Source organism: Carassius gibelio, chromosome B6 (assembly GCF_023724105.1).
Source record: "Carassius gibelio isolate Cgi1373 ecotype wild population from Czech Republic chromosome B6, carGib1.2-hapl.c, whole genome shotgun sequence".
In the NCBI taxonomy this organism is placed as follows: domain Eukaryota; kingdom Metazoa; phylum Chordata; class Actinopteri; order Cypriniformes; family Cyprinidae; genus Carassius; species Carassius gibelio.
This window is the reverse complement of record NC_068401.1, coordinates 27,815,730-27,827,171: the sequence shown is the minus strand read 5'-3', so window position 1 is coordinate 27,827,171 and position 11,442 is coordinate 27,815,730. Positions and strand designations below refer to the sequence as shown.

The following is an 11,442-nucleotide window of genomic DNA, read 5'->3' as shown; positions in this document are numbered from 1 at the left end:
GAGATAAAAGGCTGAAATTGTTATAAAAGGTTAACAGTATGACAAAATTATATTAAAATTAAAAAATGATTACATAAAGTTTAAAGCCATTATTATGACTCATAATTAACATAGCAGTATTGTGACAGTCATGCTTTATAAATTATGAGATACTAAGTCATAACAAAATATTTACATTGTGACATTGAAGTCAATTGCATTTTAAAAATCATAAATATGACAGTCTAAATAATGACATAAATACATAAATAAAGACATAAATAAATAACATAAATCTGAATTATGAGATAATAAGTTGTCAACTTTATTACTAAAAGTTAACAGGTTAAGACGACTGACTGAATTTAGACATATGAACGAGTGATTAATATCATAGCAGTTTTGCCTAAAACAACCACCAAATAGTATTTTATTACTTCTTATTATAGTTTGAATTGGCTCATCATTAATAACTGTCAGTTAAACTGTTATCTGGTATTTAGAACATGAAAAATGGTACTGAATATATGTCTCTCTGTGTTTTAGCAAACATTCAACAACAGCATATCTTCTTCTCTTCTTGTGCACATGACCACACAGCTCAAAAATCATCACGCTTTGTATTTCTATAATTCATGTTCAGGTTTATCACACTTGTTGTTCCAGATAAACTGTGAGTTTGCTGCTGACGGATCAATAAACGCTACATCTGCTGTCAGAGGACAACACAACACCAAGAACACAGAGAAGACTACAGTCCTGGAGCAGCTTACAAAGAGTGTTTAATTACTTAGGATATTTTCACAGGCTTTTCAGTAACAATATCTATACATTCTTAAATAAAGATACATTTACTTGGTAATAACATAAGACAATCTCTTTTTTTTCTGAGAAAAAGGTATCAAACCTTGGTTCGTTTTTGCCTTTGCAACAAGGTAAAAATAAATAAATAGTGGCGATACTACTACTACTACTACTAGCCTACTAATAATAATTTAAAGGGGAAATAGGAAAATATTTTTTTCTTGCCCCTTTAGCAGATTATTATTTTTTTCACATATTGAGGAAGTTTTTACAGAACCCCGCACATGAAATGCAAGAAAAAAAAATAAAATTGTGCGCACTATTTACTAGTTCGTTCCCTCAATTTACTAAAACGTGCACACGATAACTATTGCGTTCCCTCGATTTACTATTGCGTTCGCTTGATTTATAAATTGTGCGCACGATTTAGCAAATCGAGGGAACGAATTAGTAAATGTGCGCACAATTTATAAATCAAGTGTACGCAATAGTAATCGTGCGTACGTTTTAGTACATTGAGGAAACAATTTAGTAAATTGTGCGCACAATTTAGTCTTATATTTTTTCCTGCGTGTCATGTGCAGGGCTCTGTAGGTTTTTTTTTTTATTTATTTTTTTGCAGTGTTTTTGCCTTAGTTTGTGGTATTACCATCATTACTATTTCTCACTCTCTCTCTCTCTTTAATGTTTTTTTTTTTTTTTTTACTAAACTAGCCTCTGAAACACCTTTATTGCTTTTAGTTTTTTTACACTGTAAACATAACTGTAAAAAAAAAAGTAAAAATTTTTTTTTTTTTTTGATTTGATTCACTCTGATCAGTATTCAAGATTATTTAGCCAAAAAAATACATATGTCCATGTGTTATACTTGTTTGCGATCTCCTCACATGCATTTTCCAGCAGAGGACAGATTAGTTCACAACAGAGAAAACATTTCTAATACTGACTTGTTGAAAAGTGTTGGACACATTATACGTATTTTAGAAGAATTCACATAATGTATTAGAGGAGCATTAAAAGTAAGAGGGTTCACAATTCTTTCTAAAGTTGTTTGACTCTAAGATGCTTGAACATTGATAGTCTTGAATCCGTGCAGGATGGTGGGAGGATTCATCAACACTAAACTAGCGTAAAGCATCCTGGCACCCGCCATCCTGGGAGTGAAATTAATGGGCATCCTCATGGTTTCTCGAGGCTGGATCATAAGCCTGAAATATAAGGAACAGGACATTTAGGGAGAAACAACAGGACAGCATCACTCTTACTGTTACAAGCGTCACTATTAATGCTGCACATGTTTAGCGTAAGTGGTTTATTACACAGAGGTTAATTTGTAGGTCTGTATACTGGGGCAAATCTACAGTTTAAACTTACACCAGAGATTCTGCGATACACATACACACAGAAACTGAAATAACCTGTGATTCAGAAATGCTGCTGGACAAGTGCATGACTTTTAATAAGACACAGCTGTACACTGTGTACTCCCTCCCAATGAACACATACTGTACGTCTGAATGAACTCAACTGTTTGACGCCCATCAGCGACTTTTTCACACAGACTCACTCTTCAGGTATGTACACAAAAATACATCACAGTAACCATAGTTTTACTGCACTGTAGTGGAAACTGTACTGTAGTCACTGTTTATACATTTGGAAAGGAGTTGTCAGATTTCAACATGAGATAGTGGGAAATGAGTGTGGATAGAAATGGATGAATATGGATGTGTAATTTTTATATATATTAAAATACTCAAGCTAATAATGCGGAGACATTTATAGGCTGATTCTTCTGAAAAGTATATATCTGACACTTCATAAACATTCTGTTTGTTTGGCCATTGACTGATGGGGCGTGTTTGGGAAACCTGTTTCATAACAGTCATTTAGTTGCATGATGATGTTTGTATTCATTTGGTGATTGTATTCATTTTGCTCAGAAATAAAAGACTTCATGTACCTTGTTTGAACCTTCTCCTGAAGTCCTGAACATGCCACAGTCAGTTCACCGCTCACTGCAGTGCTGAATGGGTTAGTGAAGGTCACTGTGGCCTCTTGCTGCATGTTGATGACCACATACTCATTCTGAACCTGAAATAATAAAAGCAAAAATAAAATAAATCTTAGGCTTCATGTTTAATGCATTATAAAGTATGTTTGTATATTTGTATGTTATAATGATACATTTCCATAAATAATTGTAACCAAAATTAACATGCATTTTAATATTTTTATAATTATTAATTTACAATTATTGTTAGAAGTAAGAATTGTAAGATAACAAATAAAACATTTATCTTGTGGTGAAAATGGGCTTCCATAGAAATTAGTTGTTTGTTATGTATTCTATTACATTAGGCCTGTTTTACAAGGCGTAACAATGAATAAAAAAAATTATAATTTAATATTACTGTGGTTACAGTTATTCATAAGATCATGCAATGCATTAAAACATGTATCACAAGCTATAACTAATGCAATAAAAATATGTTTATAATGCATTATATATAAAAGTCTCAAGTTAAGTGTTTTCACAATCTTTCCCACATAGGATCTATGATTTTGGATTGATGCATGTCTTTATTAAGTAGGTCTTAAAAATAATCTGAAAATGGTTTAATTTGTAACTAAACAAATGACTTGTCTTTTCAACTTACTAACTGCATTCTCAACCAGGAGGGGACTCTGTTTTGTCCTAAGTGATTGATCGAGTCATGCTGACTTTTTTAAACAACAACATTAAATGGCAACATGGATTGGGCCAGCATATACCTGTATATTGAGGGAAGGGGTGCGGATGTTGAACTCTTCTGAAGCCAGCACTCTCTCTTGAGACTTCACATCCTCAATAACCACAGCCAGGTTAACCAGAGAATCCTCCTCAGTCTCCTTCCGCATGTACTCCTTGAAGGAGATCTCGTGTTTCATAGTCACAGCTGGTGGAGTACAAGAAACAGGGATCATGGATTTGACTGAGCAATTCCTACTGAGTCAGTTCGCTACCATTTGGCATTCAAAATCATATGATCCAATAATATCCCCATATGGGTGTTTTTACACTCTGAGACTTGGAAGTATATGTGTTATCCATACTGACTGTGTTCAGAATGTAATATTAGCTTACTGCACAATGTGCACAGCCCACTATTTAAAAAAAAAAGTAAATGAACAGTATGCAGTGTGCATTCCATGATGAACGTTTCAGACAGTAGTAGACTATAATTTGATCATGTTATCTCAATAAATACATGTGAGTGACATCCAGCTTCTCTTCAGAATGCCTTTATATTTAATTTTTTAATCAAACTATATATATATTATTTTATTTTATATATTTTTTCGCTATATTTATTTATTTATTTATTTTTCACCATAGTTTGCAGGACTCTTACTTTCTTTCGGGCCGATCTTCATGTCATCATGCGCCTCCCAGAAGGCTCCAGTGGGATTGCAGTGGTACTCCTTATTCTGAGCGTTCAAATGTTTTCTCAGAAGTTTCGGAACAGCGACTTTGTTTGTGATTATGACGTTGAAAGAAATGTTTTCGCCAACTACAGGGGCTTTCAGAAGCTGGAGAGAGACTTCAAGGCCCTGAGGTGCTGCATGCAAGGACATGGTAAATGAAATGTTTGATCGCTGCATTCAGTCATATAGTACTCAAACAAACAAAGAAATGGAAAATCAAATGCTAGAACTTACCCACTATTCCTGCAGTACCTTCACCTCTGCGAGCTGGAATAGAGTTTTTTTTTTAAGCAGATAAAAAAATATATATTTAAATAAAAAAAAAAAAAATTAATATTTATGATCAAAATCATATACGTAGGTGCAAAGTTTTTTTTTTATTTTTTATTATTACTTGTCACTCTTCCTTCTCAGTTTGTTGTATATATGTGTGTGCATATATATACACACACACACACACACACATGTATTTTCATTTATTTATTATTATTGTTATTACTGTTTTTCAGATTCTGATTCTAGTCAGATGGATTACATATGTCAGTTTACAAAAATGATAAATTAAGTGACTTACCATCAGTGCTCAGTTCATTACCTCTGCTGTCATCTAAGTGTGGAAGAAGGAAATCTTTGGATTAAACTAGCAGAAATTTAATGGTATGTATTATGTATTTTTTTGTCTCTTACCCATCTCATTTTTGTATTCAGACGTGATGTCCTGCATGCGCATGGATCCTGGATGTTTGGTGCAGATCAGAGCTCCAACTCTGCGTTTATCAATGCTGGTTGATAATACTTTCCCATTTCTGATTATTACTGTGTGCACATTCCCATTCACTGCAGCATAAACGAATGGCACATCATACTGCGCATTCACCTGCCTTTGATAAATGGCTGTTACAGCAGCAGGGCCACAGCGGAACATATCTGTGAAAGAATATTGATGTTTAAGCATCATTATTATCCAGTCACTCAAAAAATAGCATGATTTGGATAAAAACAATGGCATGCTATGTAGGCAGCTCACTAGGTTTTGGAACAAAGCCCACAACTAAACTGGCCCACCAGATCAGAACTAACCAGCTTAAACCAGCCTATGAGAAACTTTTCTTTTCAGCAGGAATAAAAAAAACACATGAGAATTCCATATGCATAAGCCTTGTATAATTTGCTTTATTGACAGACCTGCGCTTGTCTCTTGTGGCGTGGGGTCGAGAACCTGCCATCCGTCATAACCTCGACCCAGATCAGGTCTCTTCATCCAACTCTCCACCCACACATGGAAGTTCCTGAAAAAGACCAATCACATTAAACTTATAAAAATCCTGAAAAAATTAATTGTTCCTTCTTTAATGCATCCAGATCATGATTGTTATGTACACTGTAGCCTAATAATGATGCAGACGTGTTTACTGAAGCAAAGGTAAAACATTAAAGGACTAAAGATTACAAAAATTCAGAAGAAAGAATGTATTATATATTTTTTTTTCTTCTTCAGCTTCTGCATTAAATTAAAACAAAAGGCATTTAAAGTGTTACAAAATATTTATATTTCCAAAAAAATGCTTTTCTTCTGAACTTTCTATTCATCAAAGAATCATGAAAAATAAATATATCACAGTTTCCACAAAAATATGAAGCAGCACAATTTTTTTGCATATTGATAAAAATCAGAAATGTTTCTTGAGCAGTAAATCAGCATATAATCCTACTACTTGTCTGCTTGATCCTATTCCATCTCATCTCCTTCAAACCATTTCTCCTGCAGTTGTACCTGCACTCACTCACATCATTAACACATCTCTTCACACTGGTGTTTTTACAGGCTCGTATTTAAGAAACCCACCCTCAACCCATCTCTTTTAGAGAACTACAGAACGGTTTCCCTTTTGCCTTTCATTGCAAAAACACTTTAACGAGCTGTGTCCAACCAAGTCTCTGCATTTCTCACACAGAACAACCTCCTCGACAGCAACCAACTTGACAGGGACCAGTCTGGTTTCAGAAGTGGACATTAAACTGAGACTGCCTTGCTCTCAGTTATTGAAGCCCTAAGACTGGCAAGAGCAGAATCCAAATCTTCAATACTTATCCTGCTTGATCTGTCCGCTGCTTTTGACATGGTTAACCACCAGATCCTCCTATCAACACTACTGACAAAGGGCATCTCAGGAACCGCACTCCAGTGGTTTAAGTCTTACAGTACCTATCAGATAGGTCCTTCAAGGTTTCTTTGAGAGGTGAGGTGTCCAACATCTAACTAGTGGTGTGCCTCAGGGCTCAGTTCTTGGACCACTTCTCTTCTCTGTCTACATGGCATCATTAGGTTCTGTCATTCAGAAACATTGCTTTTCATACCACTGCTATGCTGATGACACTCAACTCTACCTCTCATTCCATCGAGATGATCTGATGATAGCTGCTCGCATCTCAGCTTGTCTAACAGACATTTCTTCCTGGATGAAGGCCATCACCTTCAACTCAACCTTGCCAAGACAGAACTGCTTGTGGTTTCATCAAACCAAATCGTTTGCTCTTCCCATGCATATCATTGCTCTTTTGTTGATTTTGATTGCTTCCATTGTCCTCATTTGTAAGTCACTTTGGATAAAAGCATCTGCTAGATGACTAAATGTAAATGTAATGTAAATGGAATATAAGAATGGAATAAATTACATTTTAACATATATTCACCTAGAAAACAGCTATTTTAAATTGTAATAATATTACTATTTTCACAGTATTTTGGAAATATGGATTTTAGCATAACTTACCAGATGCTATCTCTGCTGATAGGCAATTTTTCCCCCATCTCATTGTAATATTCTTCAATCACCATATTTCTGTTTGTGTCGTGAGCGGAGTTGAAGTTGGTGACGACTCGAGTCGGAATGCCAAGAGCTCTCATTACTATTACACAAACAAATGCATTTAATATTGTTAATCAACAGCACAAATTAAATTACCACATAATGTCATTGTTTGTGATTATTTTTGTTCAGTCCATGAAACACCAAAAGAAATTAGCCTTTTTTGAGTGTGGTATTCTACATCACCATTCACTATCACTGTGTGACAAAGTGCTCAATGAAACTGTGAGATATTTAAGTAAATGAACCCTTTAAAGCACACACACACACACACACACACACACACACACTGTCTGGTCAGATATCCTTGTGGGGACTCTCCATAGGCGTAATGGTTTTTATACTGTACAGACCGTATTTTCTATCGCCCTTCACCAACCCTACCCCTAAACCTAACCCTCACAGGAAACTTTCTGCATTTTTAGATTTTCAAGAAAACTTCATTCTTTGTAATTTATTAGCTTGTTTACCCGTGGGGACCTCAATTTAGGTCCCCACCGTGACACGAGTCCCCATGAGTCTGTGTGTATTCAGGTTTAAGTCCCTACCAGAATAGAAAAACAAGTACACATACACACACACACACACACTCACTAACATTTAAAAGACTGGGGTCAGTAAGGTTTTTTTTAAATAAGTCTCTTACAGGATTTATTTGATTAAAAACACAGTTAACAGTAATATTGTGAAATATTATTACGATTTAAAATAAAATTGTTCCACTTGAATATGTTGTAAATTATCATTTATTTCTGTGATCAAAGCTGATTTTCAGCATCATTACTTCCGTCTTAAGTCTCATATGATCCTTCAGAAACCATTCTAATACACTGAACCGTCCTACGGAATATTTTTGTAGAAACTGTGATACATTTTATTTTTCAGGATCCTTTGATGAACAGAAAGTTCAAAAGAACAGATTTTATTTGAAACAGAAATCTTTTGTAACATCATAAATGGAATTACTGTCACTTTTGAACAATTTAAAACATTCTTAAAAAAAAAAAGTTATATTTGTCCCACCTGTACACATGACAGCAGCAAACACCCAGCACTGTCCGTATTTCACAGGCCTGAATTGTGTTTCCGCCCAAATCCTGAGAATATCTGCACTGCCGGTCCACTGTGAAGGGTTGACACCATCTTTGTAGTCACCTGACCACTTTCCCATTAACACCCCTTTATCATCATTAGAGTTCACCTGTTTAGAAAGACAGAGAGACTATATTAATACATGGAGAGATCGAGAGAGCAGAGAGGAGAGAATGAGAGCAGATCCTCACCATCGCTGAGATCACGCGGCCGATGTAAACCGGATTACTGCGGTTGAGTAGATCTTTACCCATATCTGCTTGATGTTGAGGACTCTCCTGCAGCAATTTCATACAGATGTCCAGTATCCCTTTTTCATACTGAAAACACATTTATGCATGACAGGAGTTAAAGTGAAGTCTTTGTTCAGTGCTGAGCTGTCAGTCAATGGTCAAACATCTCACCTGATCAAATGACCAGGGTCTGGAGACGATGTTCCCGGGGCTGCCTTTAAACAGCAGGCCAATATCACTCATGACATATTCAGTCCTCAAATCCTCAGACTGCAGGAACACTGAATCAGCTGCAGAAAAGCACAACCGTTTGTTTGTTTTATTGTGATTTTAGCAGCTGATAAAATAACAGCAAAAGCTATGTTAAATTACACTATTACAATACAATTTTTCAGCAAGGATGCATAAATAGATTTCAAATAAATGCTGCTGTTTTGAACTTTCTATTCACCAAAGAATCCTGAAAAATAAGATGTGTCACAAAATATGAAGCAAACAGTAAAGCAAATCAGCATATTAGAATGATTGCAGCAAAAAACATTTTTCAGCCTGCCATGTAACAGCATACTATCAAGGCATTAGGTTTTGTATGGACACACAGACAGGACTCACCTTGGCTCCAGGGGTTGCAGAGGAGTGTGAACTGGCCGAGCAGGTGTGTTTTCACAGTCACACGGGTCTCGACTCTCAGCTGGAGTGTGTAGACTCCGACAGAAGCAGACGCAGGGGTGGACAGTGATACTAAAAGAGCACGGGGTCCAGTCGGGTTCGGGAAGCTCCTCTCCAGAACAGCGCTCCATTGATTCAGAGAGGGCTGTCCGAGTCTGGTGACCGGGACCTCCACAGACAGTGGACCTGTGGTGAGGAGAGAGGAGTGGGTACTTATACATCGCCTATATTGCTGTAAAATTAAAAAAAAAAAATTATGCCAGGACATTTGGTCCTCATAAAATGTAGGCAAAACCAAACCACCTCACACACAAATGCACAAACATACCTAGAACAATTCGGAAGATCAGATTTTCCTTCATCGGATCGAATGGCCGCCCTTCGTAGCTCATTAGCATTGTGAACGCTTGTCCTCTCCGCAGAACCAGAGTGCTGGAACTCAGACCGTCGGTCTTGTGTCGGATCTGGTTTTGCACCTGTTGCAGGTCTACACTTCGAAGTTTGAACTCTGTGTCAAAAATGAACAAATTACATCTGAGGCAGCTGCAAATGTTTTTATGGAAAAATATAAGTCATTTAAAATGTATTTTTGATAATACTTTTTAAATAATTACATTTTCGAATAAACATTGTTCTAAATTATCTTCAAAAAAGCTGTTTTTAAGCAAACAGAAATAGAGCTTAATTATGTTTAAGTGTTTGAAGAAAATAGCAATTAATTAATCATTTATTTAAGTAAAATAGTATGATTGTTTTAAGAAAAGATTAAATGCAATAGGCTAATAAATGTAACTCAGTAACTTATTGTTAAGAGGTTTAGCAAAACGAATAAAAAATATATTATAATAATAATTCATAATACCCAGAAATCATTAAAACATTTAAAAGCTCACCATCCATGATGCAGGGCTGTGGTTTGCTGTTTGATTCAAATTCTTTGTTTATAGTGCTTTTTATATGCAATCCTTCTGCCCCTCCCTGTTCACCAAAGTTGCCAGACCACATTCACGTAAAGACACGCAATGTTACAATCAAAAGAACCTACACCTCAAACAATTACGCAATCGTACATACGTGAGAACTGTTTCAGCAGGTGGATACAGAATGTGCAAGCCCAGACATCTGTGTCATCTACAAATGCCCTATCCCAACAATGCAGGATATTTTCCATGTCCTCATCATATTAACATATGCTGTTTATTTTATATATTTATTTATTTAATTTTTTCTGTATGTACTGTATGTTCGTTCATTCATTCAGCCAGTCATTCATTCATTCAAGAGTTCTTTCTGGTCCTCAAATCTGATTGGATGAGCCTTTTCAGCGTTTGTATTTGCTTTACAGCGAGTGTCATCGCAGAGACCCAAACCCACAATCATTTAAGAAAGAGTATAATAATAAAATAATATCTGATATTATGCCACAGAACGTAGTTTTAACTAATGGTTATTGTGGATTATGAGAGTGCACACATAAACAATGTGTGTGTTTTATGTGTGTGTAAATATAGTATGTGATTTAAATTAAAACACGCAGCAAAATACACTAAATTATTTTTATTTAAAGAAGAATAAATAAAGGCAGTATAAAAGGTTATATTAGTGTAAAATTACAAATGAAATAATACTTTTTGCATTACAGTGTGAGAATAGATGTAAAAATGGAAAATACAAATACAGTTTTTTTATCTATTTATTTCTTTAATAAATACTTTTGGAAAGATGTTTTCTTTAATGCAATGCAATCTTCTCTTTTTTTTTGTTCTAGGTTGAAATGGGTTTTGTTCGATTCAGCCCTCAGAGAATAGCCTACTACTAGTGAATCCTGAAGTGATATTTATTTATTTATTGGTTGTTATTTTAATTGATGCTTGAGAGCTTTATTACTCTGCATTGTATGGACTGTGAAAAGTCTGCATTTATAAAGCACGTCATTGGGTCTACAGTCACAGAAAGGGCCTTAAATCACTGAGGTTACACACCCTTACTCACATCAGTGAGACTGAATATAGAACAACTTACGACACATATATAAAACAGATAAGCGGTGGAGGGGGTGTGGTGCTTGGTTTCACTCCAAGATCACTCATTCACTCTGCCCATTTTCCGAGGTACTCTGATTATGACACTCTCATGAAGTAGGAGGCAATGTTAAAGGAGGTCATGAGATACTGTATAAAACATGACATGAAACTACCTCTGAATGTATGAGAAATAACTGTGGTATTTACATTACAGATATGATCACAGAAGTGATTTTATGATCACGTCTATGTCAAATGCTGCAATTGAATCAAATGAGGTGATTGCTGTTACCAATATTTATT

At 35.5% G+C, this 11,442-nt stretch overlaps 1 protein-coding gene across 1 annotated transcript; it reads right to left on the bottom strand.

Annotated features, from left to right (window-relative positions):
* Positions 1–741: 741 nt before the first annotated feature.
* On the bottom strand, positions 742–10,039 carry LOC127959158 (protein-glutamine gamma-glutamyltransferase 5-like). Its single transcript, XM_052558165.1, has 15 exons — positions 10,009–10,039; positions 9,444–9,623; positions 9,059–9,301; positions 8,618–8,736; positions 8,405–8,533; positions 8,145–8,322; positions 7,026–7,161; positions 5,437–5,540; positions 4,939–5,178; positions 4,826–4,858; positions 4,486–4,518; positions 4,179–4,385; positions 3,559–3,722; positions 2,747–2,877; positions 742–1,991 (listed from the first exon to the last, which is right to left on the bottom strand). The coding sequence occupies exons 1-15, from the start codon at positions 10,013–10,015 to the stop codon at positions 1,841–1,843; spliced, it is 2,055 nt and encodes a 684-aa protein (XP_052414125.1). The 5' UTR covers positions 10,016–10,039; the 3' UTR covers positions 742–1,840.
* Between the last annotated feature and the right edge of the window lie 1,403 nt (positions 10,040–11,442).

What these genes read in the sequence shown, in the direction of transcription:
- LOC127959158 (XM_052558165.1), bottom strand. An exon ending in GCCGCGTGATCTCAGCGATG is followed by an intron (nt 8,323 to 8,404) that starts GTGAGGATCTGC and finishes CTTTCTAAACAG; the next exon opens with GTGAACTCTAATGATGATAA. An exon ending in AGGTACTGCAGGAATAGTGG is followed by an intron (nt 4,386 to 4,485) that starts GTAAGTTCTAGC and finishes CCTTGCATGCAG; the next exon opens with CACCTCAGGGCCTTGAAGTC.